The sequence below is a fragment of the Podarcis melisellensis genome (assembly GCF_964234715.1).
Source record: "Podarcis melisellensis genome assembly, chromosome: 3".
Lineage (NCBI taxonomy): Eukaryota > Metazoa > Chordata > Lepidosauria > Squamata > Lacertidae > Podarcis > Podarcis melisellensis.
The window spans coordinates 50,032,549-50,056,899 of record NC_138530.1 but is presented as its reverse complement, the minus strand read 5'-3'; the positions used below and the strand labels follow the sequence as shown (position 1 = coordinate 50,056,899).

The 24,351-nt window shown below is 45.9% G+C and overlaps 1 protein-coding gene across 2 annotated transcripts in view; it reads left to right on the top strand.

Annotated features, from left to right (window-relative positions):
• CEP43 (centrosomal protein 43) overlaps positions 1-17,395 on the top strand; it is a 32,818-nt gene extending 15,423 nt beyond the window's left edge. For both annotated transcript variants that reach the window (XM_081905075.1, XM_081905076.1), the window contains 6 exons: positions 2,195-2,412; positions 3,571-3,677; positions 11,938-12,000; positions 12,278-12,311; positions 14,778-14,871; positions 16,503-17,395. In XM_081905075.1, coding sequence (XP_081761201.1) covers positions 2,195-2,412; positions 3,571-3,677; positions 11,938-12,000; positions 12,278-12,311; positions 14,778-14,871; positions 16,503-16,577 — 591 coding nt within the window. In that variant the 3' untranslated portion in view covers positions 16,578-17,395. The remainder of the gene's footprint in view (positions 1-2,194; positions 2,413-3,570; positions 3,678-11,937; positions 12,001-12,277; positions 12,312-14,777; positions 14,872-16,502) is intronic.
• The last annotated feature ends 6,956 nt before the right edge of the window (positions 17,396-24,351 follow it).

The window sequence follows — 24,351 nt, the reverse complement described above, 5'->3', positions numbered from 1 at the left end:
TGGGGGGAAGGAAAAAGTTAAGCACTCCTACCCTCTGATACTGCACTAAAACCCACCTTAATCCCCTCCCCAATATTGCTATTAACTATATAGCAGGTGTTTGAGGAATGATGTGCCTACCTGTTTGCATTGCATAGTTTTTTTCAGCCTGTAAATCTTTATCAAAGGACAAGGGTTTGGGTATCATCCTTCTAGGATGCTGTTACTGAGAAGTAGTAATAGTAATGCTTAGTATTTGTATACCACATTTTAAATGTTCAGAATAGTTTTTAAATCATTCACCCAAAGTTGTAATTTGTTTGATTATATGGAAATTTGCATTAGTCAGCCTTCAAAATCTAGATGAAATTTCTAGATGAGCGGTTAATGGCAATTTACCTCCTAAAACTACTAAATTGGTTTCAGAACTGGTTACAATGAAACTGACATAAATGCTTAACTATAAAATTAATCAGATTACTAATACAAAAATTATATTCTAAAAAAATTGTAGCTTTGTTGAATTGTGAGAGCCCGAAGAAGAGTTTTTGATACCACACCTTTTAAATTTTTAACTCTCGTACTGTATATGTTTTATATTGGGGTAAGGGACCTGAATTTAAAAGTAATCGCTGACACTCCTTATGCAGATATTGTTGGCATCTGTCTGTCTTGGGAAGAGTGTGCCTTTGGGAGTAAAGTCAAACCGTTGGAGAGTTAGCTGCTGTGGCTGTAGAGAACAATACAGTAGAGACATATTTTATTACAGGTGGGGCAGATGAAGTCATCTGGTTTTGGTGCTATAGGTGTGCCATGGCATTTCTTCCCTCTGCTTCTCAAAGTGGTCATTCCTCCTCTGGTCACTACTATGGCTACATGACCTGACTGTCTCCAGGCACTACAATCGTCTGCAAGGGATTCCCATACCAGCCTTCATGTCACATTTGCAGATATCTTTTTAACACCGAATTGGTCTGCCAGCAGGCCTAGTGATCCCTGCTATCTTCCATTCTGTGTACATGACCAAACCAGTGTAGATGTCACAGAGACAGGGTTGCAAACATGCTGGGAATGTGGGCTTGGGAGAGCACCTCTTTCTTTGACATTTTGTTTTGCCATGTGATGCGGGAAATCTGCCTGACGCAGCACAAATGGAAGGCATTGAGGCATCGCTCCTGGCGGGTGAAAGTTGCCCATCACTCACTTCCATAAAACAGTGTACTCAGTACAGAAGCCTGGTAGACCTTCATCTTGGTATTGGTTGTTAGCATCACATTTTCCCATACCCTTTTGGAGAGGTGAGCCATTGCTGTAGCTGCCTTGCCAATACGATTGTCCAGCTCAACATCAATTGAAAGCTTGCTGGTTATGGTGAAGCCCAGTCTACCACCTCAAGCATGTGGCTGCCTATGCTGATGTGTGGAGTGCTGGCTTGGAATGCTGGTGATGTCCTGACCCATCAGGCTGATAATGAGGTGGAACTCCATGCAGGCTTGGGCAAAATGGTTGGTGCAGATGTGGAAATAAATTTACCAGTCTTATGAATGAAAAATGATACTGCTGTTTTATTGAGTACTGCATTTTATTTATTTTGCTTCTGTTAATCTGGTAATTTTAGGTTGAAGTCCTACATCTATTTAACCTGGGATTTAATTCCATTGAAGTTGTTGGGCGTTAGGATGGTATTTAATACTTCTTCTAGATAATGTTTTTATGTTGCCTTGGATGCTCATGCAGTGTAAGGGTTGTATATCCCATATAAATGAAGCTGATAAGTAAGTGTGTTTTAGGATTATATTGTAAAATTAATTTGGGGCTCAAGTGAATAGCAAACATCTCAAAACTTTAATAACTATAACTGTTACGGGTTAATAACTATAATAACTCATTAACTTTTTATGGTGTTATTATATGGCATTATTGCTGTAAACATACTTTGATTTTTTTTTAATGCTACAGTGGAATACACATATTTAAAAAATAAATAAGTGGGAAACCTTTATCTTTTAAGCTTCTTTCTTTACAAGATTGTGAAACTGGCATTTCTGTCTACACATTGCAATCAATGTGCAAAGTTGAAGTTGAAATGACATTGTGCCTACATGACTATTGATGTACTACTGTATGTTACTTTTTTTGTATATAAAAATGGATTATAGGTCAAGGGAAGCAAATTATATGACTTGTTTAAGGAAATGGTTTGTTTGTTTTTTAGGTTACTGGAACAAGTCATAGTGATACAAGCATCTTGTCTGGAGAAGCAAAGAGCAAAGGCAGCATTCACTCCTTACCCAATGAAACAAAACTAATTTCTCAACCAAGCAAAGATGTAGATACCAAAGAAAAGAATAATCTAGCAGTAGGAGAAGATGATGCAGAGGGAGATTCCTTCTTTGATGATCCCATACCAAAACCAGAACAAAATTATGACTGGTAAATTGAATGAACTACAACTATAAATGTTTCCTTTTGACAATAAAATAGTTAGACGTTTTAGGCTGCAGGATGCTGCACTTTTCTACCTTAGAATAAATAAAAGAGAGGGTTCATGTTTTGCACAAAATGTAGAAGAACAGTTTGTTTCAGTGCCCATAGATTGCCCTTGTGTTTCTCCCATTTACAGAAATCACTTTTTTCAAAAATAAGAAAATATATTTCCTACTTGACAATAGAACCCTGTAATTCAGAAATATTTATATTCATGTCTTTATATATGCAGATGTATTTTGTGATGATGACACCATAATGGCTTCAGTGTGTTTGCAAAGGCTGGCAGTGTCGGGACACCAGTGCTTCAACTTAGAGAATGATGGATGAAGCCCTGCATGCAGCAGAGCTTCAGAATATTCTGTCTAAAAGTAGCTTTGTGCATCAACTAAGCTGTCCCAGAAACTAAATGGCACTTCGAAACCCGCCTCCAACACAAGCCAACACTGATCAAACTCAATGTCACTGCATGACAGAAGTGAGACTTGATCAAGCAGATCTTGGACTAGCTCAGCCCCTCCCTAGTCTTGGAATGCACTGTTTCAGGGCTTTCTGCTAACTGCTGCCTCCAGGCATCCCACCAGCAGGCAGCCTGCACTTTTGGCAGCCTGCAGAGTCCAGCTTAGCTGGGAGAGGAAAGCAGAAGACACTTCAACCCTGTCTAAAAGTGAACAACAAGCTGATGTATTGAGGGGGGCGGGTGGATTGCTCTGCACACGTGCAAATGGTATGTTGTGCACAGAATATTTTCCTTGAGGCAAGTGGAAAAATTGTAACAACCAAATGGTTGTTATTGCATACTACTTTATACAGGTTCAAGGAATAATCAGCTCTGATGCCATGTCTGCTTCTGAAGAAAATTTTACTTGAATTCAAAATCATAACATGGTTGATACAGTTTATATTTATATTTACATCTGAATCTCTTCCTCTGGGTTATGTTGATAAAACATCACATGACATAAACAGTTACACTGAAGAGGCTTTGGAATAGGTGAGAATGTGTGCTGAGCTTTTCTTGCCATATCTGGCATCTGGCATTCATGACTCAGTTTGAAGCAGTTAAAAAATAATGTATCTCTCCCCCTTCCCTCCTTTTTAAAGGAAGAATGACTCTATCAAGGAAGGAAATGCTTCTCTTTCTGATGTACCACCTATAAAGACTGGTCTGAGCTCTTTGTCTGGAGCACCTCCTCTGAAAAAGTCTGACAGTAAGTTGTTGAGTGAGAAATTACACTCCCTTGCCCTAAATATTATAATAATCTTGCATTACAAGAGCATACCTTCACTTAGCTTTGTGCTAGACCATTACCTTTCTGGTGTTGTTGTAAACAGTTTAAAGTTATTATTTTGCACCAGAAAAAGAGGATAGGTACCTAGCTGTGATAAATGCTGTGCAACCAGGACTAGTTGGCAAATAGTGATGTTGTGTTCTTGTGCATTGCTGGGTTGCAGCACGTTACTCCCGACAACCAGTTCAGATGCTATAAAACTAACCTGTGGACTTGCAGAAATTGTTGAATTCCAGTTCCCCTCAACTAGCATAGCCAGTGGTCAAGAATGATGGGAAATGTGGTGCAGTAACACCTGGAAGGCCACAGGCTAGTCACCCATTCTGTATAGAATCCATTCAAATTTCTGCGTCCCCCACTTTTCTTGTACATAGGTTCTAATTTATATAGCATGTGTCACGGCCACCCAGGTCTGGTCCCAGCTCACAAGAGACCTCACTCCGTTGCAGCTTATTTACAGGAAAAGTTTATTGAAGATTTCTGCTTCTCATACAGTTCAGCATTGTGGCCGTACGTCTGCCACGTTAGACCGCTGAAGTCCCCTCTGACTCCTCCCCTCTTCCGCACCAACTTAATAGCCTGGCTCTAGACCACCTCTTCCTCTCCTTTCTTTTCCGCAGGGTCTTCCTGCCCCCCTGGGTTCCCTCTCTCCGTGACTCGCCTGAGGCTGAATCCTCTGCCGCCTCTTCCCCCCTCTTTCTGGCTTTAGGGCCGGGCTCCTCCCCTGAGCTCTCTCCACTTCCGCGCGCCTCTACGTTTGAACTTGGCGCGCGTACGTTGCTGCTGACCTTTCTTTCGACCGCTACACCACCCCCTGCTCTGCTCTCCACCCTTTCCGGCTGAACACCCTGCTCCAACCCCCTCTCTCTGTTCTCTCCTAATCCTGCTCCCTCCGAGAGGCTGACGACTCCACCCCCTTTACTCCGTTCCGGCTGAGACGTCTCTTGCTTCCTCTGTCTTCCACTGGGCTCCTCTCCGCTTCTCCCTTCTCCTCCCCTTTGCTTGATTAAGGTAACCCCCTTTTGAGAATCCTCTGACTCGCTGCTCAGACTCGTGGATTCCCTCAGAATTCCGTCATCTTCTTCCTCATCCTTCTGCCCCTCCTCCCACTCGCTCTCCGTCTCCTCTGTCATCTCCTCCTCTCTCCCAGAAACCCTGACATCCATCCCCCCCTCGAAGCCCCCCCTTCCCCCCTCCCGCTCGCCGGGGACCGGTTGTGGAAACTGCGGCTCTTCGGGGGTAGGCTCAGGATACAGGTCGTCTACGTCAATGTTCTCTGCTGGCAGTTCTGTGTAAGTGTATTCGAAGTCGGGTTCTTCCCCCAAATGCTTCTCAGTCTCTGCTTCCATCGCTACTTCCTCCGGTGCTGCCCGCCAAGGACCTATCAGCCACCTCCTACGCCATTCCTCCTCTGGCTGCTCCTCCCACCAATAAGGGGTTTCCGTGTCCACCCCCGAGCACGATCCCCTGGGCGGGCTTGATTCTGGTGTTCTTTCCTCGGGGGAAGAGAAACCCCTGAACGTGCTATCTGACAATGTGGGTGTGAAAAGCCAGTCATCAAAGTACTCAGCTGGCATGGGTCTATGTGGGAAAAGTGCATGGAACTCTTCTTTCAAAAGGGGTTCGTCTAACTCGTAGCCTGGCACCCAACTATTAGCAGCGGCTGGTGTGCCCTCCCTGGCGAGAAAATATTCAACTCCCTCCTCCCCCCATCTCGAGTCCAGTATCTCTGTGACCTCGTTAAGAGGTTCTGGTCTTGGCGATTCCCCCCTCTCAGACGCCCTCCTACGTGGCTCTGGGGGTGCTCCTGACTCTTGAAACCTGTGTGGGGTTTTGTAGGGAGTGAGCACCGACCTATGAAAGACCGGGTGCACCCTGGAACCTTCCGGAAGGGCTAGACGAAAAGCCACCGGATTGATCTTAGCCTCAACTTGATATGGCCCTAGCTGCCTGTGTCCTAACTTCTTCTTGGCCAATGACCTGGCCGGCATCGCGTGGGCTGCTAACCACACCCAGTCCCCAACCTGGATGTCTTCTCCCGCCCTCCTGTGCTTATCGGCCTGCACCTTATACGCCTGTTTTGCCAGCTCCAAATGTCTCCGCAGCTCCTCGTGCACCTCTTGCAACTCCGCTGCAAACTGGTCGGCATCTTGAGGCCCCCCCCCTCCTGGTGCCGCAAATCTCGGGAAGGTTCTGGGATGACGGCCATTGTTCGCGAAGAAAGGCGTCACCCCGGTGGAAGCGTGTTTCGTGTTGTTGTAGGCGAATTCAGCCATCGGCAGATAGTCCACCCACGCCGCAGGTCGCTGGTTGGCGTAGCACCGCAGGTACTGCTGCATGATCGCGTTGACCCTCTCCGCTTGACCGTTGGTTTGTGGATGTCTCGCCGATGTCAGGTTGATTTTGACGTGCAAGATGCCCAGAAGCTTTCGCCAGAAAGTGGAAACAAACTGGCGCCCCCTGTCGGACAAGACGGACTGCGGAAGTCCATGCACTCTGAAGACGTGATCGATGAAGAGCTTTGCGGTCTGTTCTGCCGTCGCCACCTTGGCACAAGGGATGAAGTGCGCCATCTTGGTGAACAAGTCCACCACCACTAACACCGCCGTCTTACCTCTGGAGCTGGGCAGGTCTGTAACAAAGTCCAACGCTACCCTCTCCCATGGTTGCTGCGGTGTCTCCAGCGGTTCTAGCAATCCCGCCTGCTTCTGGTGCACTGGTTTGGACCTCTGGCAGATATCACACCTGGCGACGTAGTCCGCCACCTCTCCTCTCATCTGGGGCCACCAAAAGTCTCTAGCCACCAACTCCATCGTCTTTTCTTTGCCGAAATGGCCTGCACTAGGGGCGTCATGCAACTGTTGCAGAACCTTGGCTCGAAGATCGTCGGTGGGCACGTAAAGGGCACCCTTACGAGTCAAAAGTCCATCTTGTAATTGAAACTCATCGTTGTGTCGCGACCCTCCGCGTAGCTCCTCCATCTTAGACTGTGCAAACTGATCCCTTTGCAACGCGCGTCGCACCGCGTCCAGGTCGACTGCGATGGTAGCGCACGTCCACGCCTGCGGTGCGAAAATGTGCTTTGCTGCGATTGGAGCTGCTTCCTCCAAGTATTGCGGCTTTCGGGACAGCGCGTCTGCAATAACATTGGAGTCTCCTGGGATGTATTCTATTTTGAAGTCGAAGTCCGCAAAGAACTCCGCCCAGCGCATGTGTCGCTGGGTCTGCAACTTAGCCGTCCGCCAATACTCTAAGTTCTTGTGATCCGTGCGGACCTGCACCGTGTGCTTGGCTCCTATTAAGAAGTGTCGCCACGCTTTGAAAGCTGCATGAATGGCCAACAACTCCCTGTCCCATATGGTATAATTGCGCTCCGTCTTGCTGAGCTTCCGGGAGTAGAACGCACCCGGTCGCCAGTTGCCTTGTGAATCCTCTTGCAAAAGAACGGCCCCAACCGCTCTATCTGACGCATCGGTCTCTACCCGCATGGGTCTGCCGGGATTCACGTGGAGCAGCTGCTCTTCGGAGGCGAAAAGACCCTTAAGCGTCCGGAAGGACCGCTCCGCTTGTTCGGTCCAGACGAACTTCTTCTTCTTGGAACTGAGGGTGTCAGTGATCGCCGCCGTCGCGTTCGCAAAACCTTTAATAAACTTGCGGTAAAAATTGGCAAAGCCGATGAACCTCTGGACCTCTTTCCGATTTCGAGGGCTTTTCCAGTCCAACAGCGCTTGAACCTTAGCCCTGTCCATGGCCAGTCCCTCGTCGGACAACTTGTAGCCAAGGAAATCAACCTCTCTGACATCAAACTGGCACTTTTCCAACTTGGCGTACAGCCTGTGTTCCTTCAGCCTCTGCAGGACCTCCCTCACGTCCTTATCGTGATCCTCCGGCGATTCCGAGAAAATCAGGATATCGTCGAGAAAGCAGACACACTTTTTGTAGAGGAGACCTGCTAGCACGTGGTGCATAAATGCTTGAAAAACGTGGCTGCCATTTTGGAGGCCGAAAGGCATGACTCTGTATTCGTATGTGCCCAGAGGGGTGAACATGGCGGTCTTCCACTCATCTCCTTTCCGGATGCGGATGAGATTGTAAGCTCCACGTAGGTCCAGCTTGGTGAAAATCTTGCCCCTCCTGACGGTCGCTAAAAGGTCGTCAATCTTGGGCATGGGGAAAGCTTTGGGCTTAGTCAAGCTGTTGATGAACCTGTAATCCACTATAAGCCTTTTTTGGGGCGTGTCCTTCTTCTTCACAAAGAAAACAGGGCTGCCTCCAGCTGCTTTAGATTCCTGGATGAAACCGCGCTTGAGGTTATGGTCTATGAACTCCCGAAGCTCTTGCATTTCGTCCTCCGACATGGAGTACAGCTTGGCAGCAGGCAATTGCGCCCCTGGCACTAAATCAATCGCGCAGTCGTAAGGTCTATGAGGCGGCAACTTGTCAGCTTCCTTCTCACAGAAAACCTCCAAGAATTCCTGGTACTTGTGAGGCACTGTTTGCACCATACCCAGATGCAATGGCTGCTCGGCTTCTCCTCCCTGATCGGTCTGAAAGCAATGCTGAGCACAATACGATGAACAAAAGTTGATCTGCCTCTGGTACCACGCAACCGCGGGACTGTGCCTCTCCAGCCAACTCATGCCTAACACGATGGGTGTGTCCGATAAGTGGGTGACATTGAAACTAATAAGCTCTCGATGGTTGCCAATCTGCATCATCATGGGAGGGGTTTGCTGCACCACTTGCCCCCCCAGCAACTTCCTGCCGTCCACCGTGACCACGTTCAGAGGCGTCGTTGCAGGCAGGAGCGCCATGTTGTGCTGCTTAACGAACTGCAGTCCCATGAAGTCGGCGTTGCTTCCCGAATCGATCGTTATTGGAACCTCGAGGAGCCTCCCATCAGGCAACTGGAGTGTTGCTGTGAGCAGAACTGCCGGTTTGGGAGGCAAAGGGTCCACGCTCTGCAGTGATGCTGGGGGCTTGTCTACAGATCCGCCTGGCTGAGCCCCAGTAGCTCTGCTTCCAGCCAGGCACTGTCGTTTCCCTGAAGCTGCTCCCCTGGTTGCACCTCTGCTGTTACAGTTGCCAGCGCTGCAGTGTGCTTCTGGAGCCTCTGGGGGCACTCTTTCGCCATATGGTGCGCACTGTCACAGATGTAACACTTCCTGGTTCCTCTAGGAGGCTTCGCTTTGGCTGCACCAGGGACAGGGCTCTGGGATGGCTTCTGAGCCCTAGCACCACCAATCTCCATTGGCTCCCCTCTGTCCTTCCCCATTGGCGAGGGGTGCGCACGGCTGAAGTCCCTGTGCACAAAAGGGAGAGTCCTTGCTTGCGCACGCGCTTGGGGCCCGTCCTCCTCATGCCACGGACGCCCCTCATGTCGAATTCCAAGAGCTAAAGCCCGTTGCACCACGTCTTCTAGGGTCTGGGGTCTGTCCCCCCTAGCGATCTCATCCTTGATGGGGGGGCTCAATCCCTCCCAAAAAAGATCTCTGACCGGTTTACTGTCCTTTGGCCAATCTAAGGCGGTGAGCAATGCAAAAAATTTAGAGTGGTATTGGCGCACAGTCGCTTTCCCCTGCCTCAGCCCGTGCATTTGACGGCGCGCAATGTCCACATCCACAGAGGATTGAAAACAAGAATCCATCGCTTTGATGAACGCAGTTGAATCGCGACGGGCCGGTCCATCTTCGCGCCACAAATTGCGTAGCCAAGCCCTGGCCTCCCCATGCAGGTGCGAAACAATGAACCCCACTCTCTCCTCCTCATCTTTAAAATCGTGACGGAGTAAGTGCAGTGCATATACAACGTCCGCTCTGAAATTGGGATAGTCTTGCAAGTTGCCATTAAAATGCGGAACTAGGGCACCCCCCCTCCGTCCAAGCGCAATGCCCTCCGCTCTGGATCCTGGGGCCCCCGCCTTGTCCGCGCGCTCCCACCTTGCCTGCAAATCCTGGCACGTCTTCTCCAAGTCGTCATTCTTCTTCTGCGAAGCAATGACTGCCGATGTGAGAGCGGTAACCTGATTCCGCAATGCAACCAGCTGCTCCTCAGCGCTCATGGCTGCTCCCGTTCGTGAGCTTCGCAAAAAAAAATTTTTGCTTTAGAGAGAGGGGACTTACTGTCACGGCCACCCAGGTCTGGTCCCAGCTCACAAGAGACCTCACTCCGTTGCAGCTTATTTACAGGAAAAGTTTATTGAAGATTTCTGCTTCTCATACAGTTCAGCATTGTGGCCGTACGTCTGCCACGTTAGACCGCTGAAGTCCCCTCTGACTCCTCCCCTCTTCCGCACCAACTTAATAGCCTGGCTCTAGACCACCTCTTCCTCTCCTTTCTTTTCCGCAGGGTCTTCCTGCCCCCCTGGGTTCCCTCTCTCCGTGACTCGCCTGAGGCTGAATCCTCTGCCGCCTCTTCCCCCCTCTTTCTGGCTTTAGGGCCGGGCTCCTCCCCTGAGCTCTCTCCACTTCCGCGCGCCTCTACGTTTGAACTTGGCGCGCGTACGTTGCTGCTGACCTTTCTTTCGACCGCTACACCACCCCCTGCTCTGCTCTCCACCCTTTCCGGCTGAACACCCTGCTCCAACCCCCTCTCTCTGTTCTCTCCTAATCCTGCTCCCTCCGAGAGGCTGACGACTCCACCCCCTTTACTCCGTTCCGGCTGAGACGTCTCTTGCTTCCTCTGTCTTCCACTGGGCTCCTCTCCGCTTCTCCCTTCTCCTCCCCTTTGCTTGATTAAGGTAACCCCCTTTTGAGAATCCTCTGACTCGCTGCTCAGACTCGTGGATTCCCTCAGAATTCCGTCATCTTCTTCCTCATCCTTCTGCCCCTCCTCCCACTCGCTCTCCGTCTCCTCTGTCATCTCCTCCTCTCTCCCAGAAACCCTGACAGCATGCATCTCTCTTTTATATGATCTGCTGACTATTATAATGGACCCAAAGCAGATTACAATTTTTAAAAAGAATCTGTTCAATCAGCAAAACAATCAAATAACATCTTAGGCACACTTTCATTCTATATTTCTTGGATAGCTATCAGTTTTCAACTGCAACAGTAGGAGAATGAATTGGCAAGTATGTTTTCCAGTATTATATGAAGATTGCATTCACATGTCACAGTAAGCTATAAATCATGACTTACTGTGCATAAACAAATCTCACCTGCTTTTTCTTCTCCCTACTCATTGCTAGGATGAAAGAAACCAATATTATTGGCTTGGCATTAAACCAGGGATCATGGTTTATTTCAGTACAAAGAAACACAGTCTGTAGCCAAGGTTTTTTCTTGGCTTACTGATCATATTTTGTTTCCTCCCAGTCAATGGCAGTCAGCGGGGCACCTGGCAGACACCTGGCAGACACCTCTCCCACTTACTAGGAGCCAAGAGGCACAGGGAGCTCATGGGGAGGGGGAGCAGGAGAGTCAGATTGGCTCCACCACTGGACCCACACAGTGTTGAGCTCCCCACACCTTGCCCCTTTTCTGCTCAGAAAGCAGTACCGGTGCTTGCTGTTCAGAAGCCAGGTGTGCAGTGCAGCCTTCACACCAACTGCAACTGCTTCCAGTACAAGCAGGAAGGAGTAGTGAAGTGGCCTCGGTCCAGTATATCTGAAGGAGTATCTCCACCCCCATCGTTCTACCCGGACACTGAGGGCCAGCGCCGAGGTCCTTCTGGCAGTTCCCTCACTGTGAGAAGCCAAGTTACAGGGAACCAGGCAGAGGGCCTTCTCAGTAGTGGCACCCGCCCTGTGGAACACTCTCCCACCAGATGTCAAAGAGAACAACAACTACCACACTTTTAGAAGACATCTGAAGGCAGTTCTGTTTAGGGAAGCTTTTAATGTTTGATGGATTACTGTATTTTAATATTTTTTTGGAAGCCGTCCAGATGGGCAGGGTATAAATTATTATTATTATTATTATTATTATTATTATTATTATTATTATTATTATTATTGTATAAATAATAAATTGTTGTTGTTGTTCATACATAGTAAGCCATGGTTTTTGTCTTATCTTGACATGAGAACATGAGCATAGAAAATCAGCATGGCTGCTCTTATTACCAACATAGCAACTTCACATTTTCACTCTGTCATCTATCTGGTTAACGTGCATTTTGAGTAGGTTCTGTAGGAAGCGGTTACATACTTTTGATCTTCCTAACCTCTGTTTTACAGATGCAAACTCAATTTTGAAAGATGTAAAGATGATGAATTCTAAATTTGGATCACTTGAACTAGGCAAGTAGCTCTTCTTCAGAAGGACACCATTGAGAACTTTTTATTGCCACATCTTGTTTGGTAATTGTTCAGACAAAAGATAAAAATTATTTCTATGCATAGATTAATGTAATACATTTGATGAAATGCTTTGCAGCATGTTAAAAACTGTTCTACAGTTACTGTTTTTCAGGGGGAATCCTCATGGTCCTATTTCCATAGCAAACACATCTTTCTAATTAAATACTGTATGTAATTTCAAGTTTTCTAATCCTTCATTTTAATAATTTACAAGCAGGGGATGAAGAGGAATATGCTGATGACTTCAATAGGTAAGAGAAAATTCAGAGTGGTATACTTCAAGCATTTATTTGCATTTGATATAAGTTAAAAAGAATGCCCATTACAGTGGTGCCTCGCAAGACGAAATTAATTCGTTCCGCAAGTCTCTTCGTCTTGCGAGTTTTTCGTCTTGCGATGCACGGTTTTCCATAGGAATGCATTGAAAATCAATTAATGCGTTCCTATGGAAAACGCCTTCCCCCGACCTCTTCTGGCGGGCGGCATTTTAAAATCGCCCGGGACAGCGGAGGACTTCTCCGCTGTCCGGGGCGATTTAAAAGCCCCTGGGAAGGCAGGCAGGGGGGACAAAGGCTTTCTCGCCCCGCCGCTCGGCTTCGGGACATCGTTCCGATGCCGGGCGGCGGGGGGAGGCTTTCTCGCCCGGCCGCCCGGCTTCGGGACATCGTTCCGATGCCGGGCGGTGGGGGGAGGCGTTCCTGCCCCACCGCCCGGCATCGGGACGATGCCCCGAAGCCGGGCGGCTGGGGGAGGCGTTCCTGCCCCACTGCCCGGCATCGGGACGATGCCCCGATGCCGGGCGGCAGGGGGAGGCGTTCCTGCCCCACCGCCCGGCATCGGGACGATGCCCCGAAGCCGGGCGGCTGGGGGAGGCGTTCCTGCCCCACTTCCCGGCATCGGGACGATGCCCCGAAGCCGGGCGGCGGGGGGAGGCTTTCCCGCCCGGCCGCCCGGCTTCGGGACATGGTTCCGATGCCGGGCGGCGGGGGGAGGCTTTCCCGCCCCGTCGCCCGGCATCGGGACATGGTTCCGATGCCGGGCGGCGGGGGGAGGCTTTCCCGCCCCGTCGCCCGGCATCGGGACATGGTTCCGATGCCGGGCGGCGGGGGGAGGCTTTCCCGCCCCGTCGCCCGGCATCGGGACATGGTTCCGATGCCGGGCGGCGGGGGGAGGCTTTCCCGCCCCGTCGCCCGGCATCGGGACATGGTTCCGATGCCGGGCGGCGGGGGGAGGCTTTCCCGCCCGGCCGCCCGGCTTCGGGACATGGTTCCGATGCCCGGCGGCGGGGGGAGGCTTTCTCGCCCCGTCGCCCGGCATCGGGACGATGCCCCGAAGCCGGGCGGCGGGGGGAGGCGTTCCTGCCCGGCCGCCCTGCATCGGGACGATGCCCCGAAGCTGGGCGGCGGGGGGAGGCTTTCTCGCCCCGTCGCCCGGCATCGGGACATGGTTCCGATGCCGGGCGGCGGGGGGAGGCGTTCCTGCCCCGCCGCCCGGCATCGGGACGATGCCCCGATGCCGGGCGGCGGGGGGAGGCTTCAAAAGCCGTCCGGGGGCTTTTAAATCGCCCTGGACAGTCCCGGGGCGATTTAAAAGCCCCCGGTTAGGCAGGCAGGGGGGGCAAAGACTTTTGCCCCCCGCCCGCCTTGGGAAGTGGTCCAGGACCTCTTCCCAAGGCGGGCGGGGGGGCAAAAGTCTTTGCCCCCCTGCCTGCCTTCAAAAGCCGTCCGGGATAGCGGGAAGCGCTTCCCTGCTATCCCGGACCGCTTTTAAAATGCTGGCGGTGGGGAGCAAAGCCTTTCGCCCCCGCCGGCCTTCCTGGACCTCTTCTGAAGTCCGGAGGGGGGAAAAAGGCTTTGCTCCCCACCGCCAGCATTTAAAAAAAGGTCCCCGAGATTTCCCTATGGGCTTTCGTCTTGCGATGCAAGCCCATAGGGAAAATCGTCTAGCGAAGCGTCGCAAAACCCGAAAAACCCTTTCGTCTTGCGGGTTTTTCGTCTTGCGAGGCATTCGTCTTGCGGGGCACCACTGTATTTTTCAAAAAGGGTTTCAAAAGTTGTGCTTCCATATAGCTATACACCACACAAGCATTTTCAAACTATTTACTGCTCTTTTATTAATTTCTTGACGTTCTAATACTCTGGGCATGTTCACACATTAAGGAAAGTCATGGCTAGTGAACATGCTGATAATTTCCAGTTTGCTCCTTTTTGTTAACAAACCATGATCCTTGGCTTAGTGTTGTGTCTGAGCTGGGGATCATGTTTGTTTCACTCTGCACAAACCTTTGCTTCAGGTAATGATTTGTTTGGAGTGAAACAAGACCCTGATCCCTGGTTCAGATGTAACACTAAGCCAAGGATCATGGTGTTTTTCTCCGTCTTGCTAGTCGAAAGGAGTAGAGTAAAAGCTGAAGTCAAGTAAATATACACTTCCTTAAGTGATCACATGGCACCCACAATTCTCTATAGAATCACTTTGTGGCATGTGGGGAGCTCCATGTAAGTCACTGGCACTTTGAAGTAACGACTCCCGGTATTTGATGAATTTACTTTAATGTAGGATCTTTTAAGCAGTTTAGCCCACACGTAACTTTGAAATTAAACATTTTATTTATTAGGTATTTAGAAATGTTTATCATAGATATTTTAATTGATAAGGTGTTCTTTAACATTAAAGAATAGAGTTTTATTGTTTCTTTATTGTTTTCCTCATGTCAGTACTAGTCATCGGTCAGAGAAAAGTGAAGCCAGCATTGGTGAAGAAATAGAGGACATTTCCGTAGAATTAGACGACTTCAATCCTAGTGATAAAGTATGTACATTATACTTTACATCGGGTGGGCATGTATCCATTTTCATTCTCAGTAGAAAGCTATTTGCATAGAATCCCATTTTTGTATTCTGAAGGTTGCTTGCAAACATATCGTTATTGTGAGAAACTGTTAAGCCAAACAATAGCTGTACCTGTTTGCAACTGTGTTTAAGGACCCTTGCCCAGCGCCACCTAGTGGGCCACCTGCTTTTGGTGGGATCCTCACTCCCCAGGCGGTTTACTTGATTGCAGCAGGGGTACTCCAAACAATGCCTGATGGTTGAGTTTGGGAATCAGCATTTCAATCCCACAATGCCCCAGAGCAACACTACATCAGGGATACTGTAGGAAATTTAACTGATGGCTCTCAGACCTAGCCTTGCAGCACTGATTGGAACACCAGGCAGGGGGATAGGATTGAAGGGCAGGCAAAGGGGAATGGGAGTTCTAGTTCACAACATCTGGATGGTACCATATTAGCAACCCCTGCCCTTCTCTTTACTGTGCAGAATAAGTAATGTGTGAACTGAGCTCTGCTTAATTTATTTGAATGTAAGATCTCCTTAATAATTGCAGTATATTCTCTGTTTGAAGGTGGACGAGAGGTGGAGGTTATGGTTTCAGGGATACCACATATTTCAAGAAGCATAGCACAGTATAGCTCACACATGCTTTTTCCATATGGTCAAAATAAGGGAGGGAGGGGTGGCAGACTCTGAAACATACTGAGATTTTCCCAAGTAACTAACAGTCTCATGTGCACTTAATAAAGATTAATACTTTTAAGCCTACAGTTCAAGCAACAGAATTATCTGTATGATCTCAATCACTGTTCTCTTACCTCAGGAGTATTCTGTAGCCTCTCTGTATATTAACAAATGCCATTTCACTCTTCATTTTGCTTCAGTAGCAACTATATATTGTAAAAGTTCATTTTTTAATCTTCACTGAAAAGAAATTAATAATGTGTTTGAATATATGAAATTGCTAATATATTTCCCCAACTATGGATGAAATCCATCATCTTGCCAGCAAACACAGTGGAACTTCCCCTTCTTCTCCTTATGCCTGCATCTGCTCCATCCTGCACCACAATCTGCTGCAGAGAGTCTCCCAGTCTTCTGGAGCAGATTTTAGGGGCATGCTGTAGGGAAGAAGAGAAGGGGAAGCCCTGTTGGTAGCATTACAATAATAAAAGGAACACAAGCATCAGCAGTGGCACAAAGCTTCTAAATATTGATTTTTAAAATATGCTCTCCTTCCTTATTTTACTGGAAATTTAATGTACTAAAGCTGCTATCCTATACAATCTTTCCTAGGAATATGTTTCATTGAACTCACTGAGACTTATGTAGGGTTGCAATATGTCCACTTTTTCCAGGACATGTCCTCTTTTTCACGGGTAGAGTCATCATAGCGATCCATAGTTAAAAGTCCTCTTCCTTGTTCTTTAAAATATGGCAACCCATATAGATAGATAGTAGTGTGTTGTCTCTTACTCATAGGAAAGTACTTGAGATCTTCTTGATAGAAGTTTTTATTAGAAGATAATGTTTTAAAGAACAGTTTAGCTATAAAATACAATGGATTTTAAACATCAGTTAACATTTTAATATTTTCTTTTCTCCTAGCTTGAAGACTTCACACAAGATTTCACCATTTCTCAGTTAAGTGGTGAAGCAGATTACTTGGAGGATGTTGCATGAGTAGAACAAGCAAAGAACTTAATTTGTTGACTTGAAGAACTTTGTAGACTATATTTTAAGACAATCACTCTGCTGAAATATCCCCTCCCAAATTGTGCCTTGTGTTTCAACAGAAACTCCCCCAACAAACTGGAGTTGGGATAAGAGTTTTTAAACTTGTAAGAACTGAAAGAAGAAGTAATTTTGGAGCGTGGTATTGCGGTCTCGTTAAGCTAATTCGTATGTGTAATATGTCAAATATTTCCCAGAAAGATGTCCGTTGCAGGCGACAGACACATCAAGATGATTGATCTACAAGAATTCATAAGGGAAGAGATCTACAAAACAGATAAACAGTGGCAAACATAGCTTAATGTCATGGCAACCATTTGGCTTTTTGCTGAAGAACAAACAGTATTTGAACTTGCTCTTCTGTTGACCTAATTAAAATTAGTTTTTCTCTCTTAGCTGTTGAAATTACTTTAGTGGCCAGGAGATATGAACCAAGATCTTCAAAACTGACTCGTTAGATTGCCTAACATGAGGCATATTAAAATACTTTAGTGGCTGAATCATGAATCCCTGTGGTTTCTAGTAAGTTGGTCCCTTGTTGCAACTTAGGTGCTTAGTTTTGCATGGCCAAGATCACTAGGTACTTCTGAAAATTGCAGCTGGAATATGAGCCTTAACTCTAAACTTATTTTTATATATTTAAACATTTGTTATTCTAAGATAGCCTTTTGTTTGTTAATTTAATGAAAGCTATAAATGGTTGTTAGCATGAGGGTTTTTTCTTTGAAACACAGCTTAATACTGAATAAAACTATTCCAAGAAGGACTGTTTTAAAGTTTGGGAATGTTATGTGATGAGAATCCTTCACTTAAAATGATTGCGTGTGTGTGTGGTCTTTTGTTTTTTATGTGTGGATTTGAAGAGCATTTAATCTGGGCCTCTGAAGTTGTGGATCACACCTTCTGCATCAATTTGAACCTAAATATGTAAAAATGGCAAACATCTAAAGCATCCCTTTGTAAGTTCATTGAAGCCCCCTATGCAAATTAGCTTTCAGTCCTAAAAGTGTGTATATTTGCCTCATTTATTTCAAAGGGACCTGGATGTATGTAACTGCAGAATTGCAGCTTTAGGCTGCAGTTCACCAAAGAGTGACAATACAAAAGCTTCCAAATAAAAGCACATAGGGAGGCTGTGTAGTGGTTGGTGGACTGCATGCTTAATCTCAAATCATGCCCTACCGCAGTGGGACTTGTTTGTGAGCAAATGTATGTGGAAACAGGTTTTAACCGTAAGCTTTGTGAAATAGAGTCACTGATGCAAAAGTTGATACAACTTCAGCAATACCTGCTGCATGATATGTTAAATTAAGTCCTGGTCATTTTGTGAAACTGAAATTCAAAATGTAATTCTTTGGGTACTGTAAAAAAATAACTTTTACATTAAGTAAAAAAAAAAAAAGATAGCTTCTGTTCGAGCAGCTTGCTTCTTGATATAACAGTTATCCTAACAAATGCCAGTAAGCATTTATTTACTGTATTTGGCAGTATACTTTAAGGTTTAAGTCTACAAACTACTTTCTTAGCAGTAGTTCTGGTAATCAGGACTGATGTGATTTGTCCATTATAGTTGAGGACCTAAATTTCACAATTACAGTGGAACCTCTATTTGTGACTATAATCCGTTCCGGAGGTCCGTCTAGAGGTCGAAATGGGTCTCTGGGAGAGGTGCCATTGTGTTCAGGCACAGGCGGTGATTGCCCGCTTCTGTACATGTGCAAACGGCGATCGCCACTCCTGCGCATGTGCAAACGCTGGCAAACCCACAGGTTACTTCCAGGTTTGCCACGGTCGCGACTTTGAACAACCATAAGAAGAGGTGATGGTAAGTAGAGGTTCGACTGTAATTGATGTGATAAAGTCTCTACAGCTTGAGATCAGTTGTGTGCCATGAATATATGTATTTTTACCATCCTCAGAACGAAATGCAGTAGTATATCTACAGCCCTGACAAAAGGGCTAAAGGCTGGAACGAAAACCTTGTGGAGGTGCTTGAGACTAGTAGTGTACAACTCCCCCCCCCCCCGCCCCGCCTATCCTTCTGAACCATACACTGCTGTGGTATTCATTAACTGCAGTGGCTGTGTTCTACCCATGTCAGGGGCAGAATGCTGGTGTATGTTGGTTGCTGGGAATTGCAAGTGGGGAGAGTTCAGTTGCAGTCTTCTGTAGGCATCTAGTTGGTCCCTTGGAGAACAGGGTGCTGGACTAGATGAGCCTTGGTATGATCTAGCAGAAGCTTTAATTCTCATTTATTTAGTACCAAAAGACTACCAGCACTGACTTGATAATTTCTCTATAGCTGGGGGAAGGAGGCAATATAGCAAGGATTCTTTTTTGATGTTACAGTGCGCCTCCCCTTGATCCTGACATTCATATACATGATAACAAAAACAGTTTAACCTGCTTGAGCCCCTCCTTCAATTTCCTCTCTCCATCTCCCCTTTTTTTAAACTTTATTTTTAATTGAGTGAGTTTACATCTTTTAAAAAGAAAGAAAAGACAAAAAAATACACATCAGATTTTACATTTATTTTAATGCAATAGCATTAGTATTAACTGTACGGAAACAGTAGGGGAAAAATAGACAAGGTCAGCCATGGATGAGGAAAACAAATGGGGAAAATACTAGCTAAAGACTACTTCCAGATGAATTACTTCATGGGCTTACTATATTTGAGAAACTAGACCTTTGATACATAATTTTGGCAGCATTAAATGCTCAATTTGCAGCTTCAGCAACCTCCAGCCATGGACTTCATTGCTAGATTTGCATACTTTAGCCAGCTTTCCATTTTTCTTAAGAGCTCATTTTCCATTTACCTGTGGTAGAAATGAGAGCAGCCCATAGAAAACAATGAACAATTTTAGCAAAGCTAAAAGACAGAGAAGGCAGGCAAGCTGTTGAAAAATGGTATCTGTTCATTCTATTCTGGAATAACAAGGTTCAAGATAACGCACAACCATGTTGTCTTATGAGGTGTGTTGTAGCGTCAGTTACTTGCACTGTATTAATTCTGCAAGTATGCTCCTTTATTGAAATCAAACACTTGTTGCATCATGTAAGGTCCTTTTGTAAGTGGTTGTTATTATTGTTTAATGCTTGTTTTTTCTTAGTATTGTAGATCTTTCTATGTATAATATATTTTTTTAAAAAAATTAAAAACGGTATACCTAAAATGGCAGACTCACTGAAAAAACTTTTGCCCGCTGCCTACAAAAGCATCTTGGGTGGTCCTTCCACAGAAGAGGTGCCAGCACTAAAACATGGCTTCTCCCTGCTCACCACCCATCTTACTTCTGTCAGCAAGGTAACATGGAGGAAAGCACTGACTGCTGTCCTTAACCATACCCCCCACTGCCCAAATGCTGCCAACTACAAAATACTATTCTAGCTAGAGATTTATCTGTCATTGAGCCATTTGTATTGATAACGGGGATTAATAATTCTGTTCAGATAACCTAGGTACCTGATCCCCCTTATACTAGAGGAGAGAAACCAACAAACACAATGTTCCCTTCATACATGTACACATAAACATAATTTATCAGTTTCCCTGCCTCCTTAATTGAGAGAGTCTTAGACCAATGTAATGTGTTTTACAAATACATGCCAGTTACATAAATAGCAAACAGGAAACTAGAAAATGGTTAACCAGCTAGCAGAACTTTTCATGAGCACTTAAGTTTGTTAGAATGAGCTACATCTATAATACGTAGATTTTTTAAAAAGGGCTGCTTAATTTTTAAAGATGGCAGATGTCAATAATTTCATACCAGGTTAATTAATCAGGAATAACTACTTCCTGCCTTAAGCAGCCATAACTGCTAGGAGCAGATCCAAGGCCCAGAGGAGAGTATAGTTCTAGAGGAAAACAATTGTGACTACTTTGCATGTTTTGAGATATTTACGGGAACTTGCTTTCCTGTAGCTATGTACCTAGAATAGAGGTCTTGTGAGATTTGCTGGAGCTAATCAGAGAAGTAGTGTTGGATCAGAGCAAGCAGCATTCTGAGCAGCAAATTGCTAGTTAAGGCCCTTTGCTTGAACAGAGAGCATTCTGGTGCAGTTAAGCTAGGATCAAGAGAGAGAGGTGCTTTCCTGTGTAACATGCCCTTTCAAGAATCACCAGTACCAGAGTTCCTTATTCATAAGCCATAGGGTGGGTTACCTGGTGAGAGGGTTCAGTGTGCCATAATAATCGGGGACAGTGATCCCAGAGACAAAGGGAGTCTGTGCCACTGGTAGAATTTTCAGGCCAAATGTGTCCTCACCATACTATGTATTTGGTACCCAGAAGTCTAAGGAGGTTGAGCAAAGAGGGTTTATTTATTTTAAAGAAGGCTCTTCTTGGGTATGAGTGGATTTCTTAAGATTTCATTACAGGTGTAACAGAGACCCCCTCCCCCATTTGTACATTTTAAAAAAGACTTGCCAGCTGCTTAGAGACGGGGTAATGTGGATTTTTTGAAATGTGAAAATAGAGGGATTTCCGTCATCTAAAATAAGGCACTCACTAATTCTGTCGTCTTCAGGGACATTTTTAACATACACCTCCATGAATCGCTTAAAAAAAAAATCAGGGTAGAAAGAAAATCCACAAAGGGGGCCCAGCATAATTATGCCTTATAACGTTTTAGATTACTCTCTCCGCTTAGAAGACTGGGGAATGGTTACATGTTTCTTTTAAACATGCTGTTTAGTGCCTTATGCATAATTCCCTTCCAAAATCACCCCTGTCATCAGCTCCTTTATGATTTTTCAGAGAGAAGCTAGAAATACAACATCATTCTTTTGCCTTATTGCCAGTTTACACAGAAGAACCAAAAACCTGAACCCATAACACAAGGCTTAGCAGCTGTGATCCTACTTTTCCAGACAGAGATAAATCCCTCTTCCCCAGACTGAGTATCATCATCCATCTCCAGGATGATGTTTACCATATTGGCTTTGGAAGAAATTTCTCTCTGCAGTTCTTCAGCATTATCAGATGGCAGATGACCTATTTTCTCATCTCTACCATTTTCCTTCCGCATATACTAACTGCAAGATGAGATAGATAGAAAATTTCTGAAATCTTATGACTGATAATTAACCGCATTAACCAAATTATGTAAAACAAGGAAGTGAGCAGATGAGTGCAAAAGCTCAGATGGATGTTAAGCCAGATGTTCTTATCTCTTGCAATTAGGGGCTGTGTCTGTTTTTCTGTGTAGTGTGCTGCACAACAGAATCTTCTGGCATGGGTGTGCATCTGGAAGGCAAGTGTGCATCTGGAACAGTCTTGGAAAGCAAAGCTGTTTTTCTTTTTTTAAAAAAATCATGGATTTAGGTCCCTCATTTGAAACTAGTCCAGGAAAAAAGGGGGTAGGATTTACCTAACTAGGCCCATCAGCAGAAGCTCTGTGTGAGGACTTCTACTCGCACAATGGGAGCCAGTGTGGTGTAGTGGTTAAGAGCGGTAGTCACGTAATCTGGTGAACTGGGTTCGCGTCTCCGCTCCTCCACATGCAGCTGCTGGGTGACCTTGGGCCAGTCACACTTCTCTGAAGTCTCTCAACCCCACTCACCTCACAGAGTGTTTGTTGTGGGGGAGGAAGGGAAAGGAGAATATTAGCCACTTTGAGACTCCTGAAGGGGAGTGAAAGGCGGGATATCAAATCCAAACTCTTCTTCTTCTTCCAATGGGGCTTCCTCCATCTCCACCTGCACCTAATATTGGTTCGGGGTGGTGGTGGTGATGGGATAACCCCCATAACAGCTTGTGGGGGGAGGAGAAGGGGCAATTGTTCTACCTGGCAAGCTGCAATGCTTGTGTACAGTGGTACCTCGGGTTACAGACGCTTCAGGTTACAGACGCTTCAGGTTACAGACTCCGCTAACCCAGAAATAGTACCCCGGGCTAAGAAGTTTGCTTCAAGATGAGAACAGAAATCGTGCAGCAGCGGTGCAGCAGCAGCAGGAGGCCCCATTAGCTAAAGTGGTTCTTCAGGTTAAGAACAGTTTCAGGTTAAGAACGGACCTCCAGAACAAATTAAGTTCTTAACCCGAGGTACCACTGTAGATAGAATGGCCAGAAGAGCACAATGCTGAATTTCACCCAAGGTCTTGAAGCTATAATCATGTCCCTACCTTTTTAATGCGTTCAAGAAATCACATTAAATGTTCCCACCTCTTGGAAGTGCTTCAGACTTAAGAAATGGTCTTGGAAAGAGTTGCTAATGTGATTTCTGGTTTTTCAAATAAGAAACTGAAGTTATGACTTGTAGCGAGTTGATGCAAAAGACAATTTCCTGTCTTTCAGGAAATATTAGCTCATTTGCATTTAACAATGATGGGGAGATTGTGCCAGGTGTCGCCTTTTCCTGTTCTACCTGGGACACTGTGAAAGATGAGTTTCTTTGTGAAACAAAGCTCAAAACACTTAAGCCAGATCCAGAAAGACTTCTAGAATTGAAAGGTATTAATTCTAGAACTGCACATGAGACCAGCAACAAAAGGTTGGCACATGCGGTGCTTCTGATCACTGCTCTAATCAGTCAGCCATGCCTTCCTCCACAATGCTCTATCAGCAGTCCATGGCTTCTGAGCATGCTCAATCCCTGTTGGGCTGTTTTGGGGGAGACTTCTGCTTCTAAAGGTTTTTTCTAAAACCGTTTTTTTGGGGACTTCTGCAACCTCAAGGTCTCTCGTATCATTGGTTTTGTTCCAGTGACATACTATAAAAGCACATGAAGCCTAAACAGCAGAAATAGAAGTAATAATTAAAAGTTATTTTTTTAAACAGGGAGATCCTGTGTAATGGAAACTGCATCCATTTGCCTTTGTTTCACATGGTGCATTCTTAAACTATGGAGTTCGCTGCCACAAGTTATGGCTATGGTAGAAAAATTCATGGAGGTTAAGGTGATCAATGACTATGAGTCATGATGGCTGTGTATTACTAGAGGCAGTGGGACCAGCACTCTATATGTGTTCATAGGAACTCTTCTCATTATTATTTATGTATTTCATGGTTGAACTCAAGCTCTAGTTAATGCATAAAAAGAATACTGTGTGGGCTGCTATTGTGAATAGTAGAAACGGGTCTGAGGTGGTGGACATCCATGAAACAAGCAGCTACCTCAAGTACATGGCTGAACTATTTGGGGTGATGAGGGAATTGAAACAGGAGAGTGCAAAAGAAGTAAAACCCAGCAACCATGAACTGCTTGGAAAACCAGACGAAGGATTGAGGTGGCCAGTGCCTAGCACCCAAATTCAGCACATACTACCTACTCCAGTGCCTATTGACTGACTCGGAGGTGAGGGTAAGAGCTGCTTGACAATGGAGCAGACTCCCTCAGAAGGTAGTGGCCTCTCCTTCATTGGATGTTTATAAACAGGTTGGGTTTGTCAGGGTTTCTGCATTGCAGGGGGTTGGACTAAATGATCCTTTGGGTCCCTCCAACTCTACTGTTCTGTGATTCTAAGTCTGTCTAACATACTTAGAAACAATGTACACCAAAGTAAATGTGCGTTTCCTGTGAGCATTTCTTGGTAACAACTTTCATTTATTTCACTGATTATATTCCAAGAAAGAGTCTTAAAGATTTGAGGGGGAGGGGAATACATATTCTGAGGAAGGAGAAATGAACTGCTGTGAGAATACATAATAAATTATAAGAAGTGAATTTTGATAATATCTAAAATTATCTAGAGAAATAATAAAAACCATTCCTG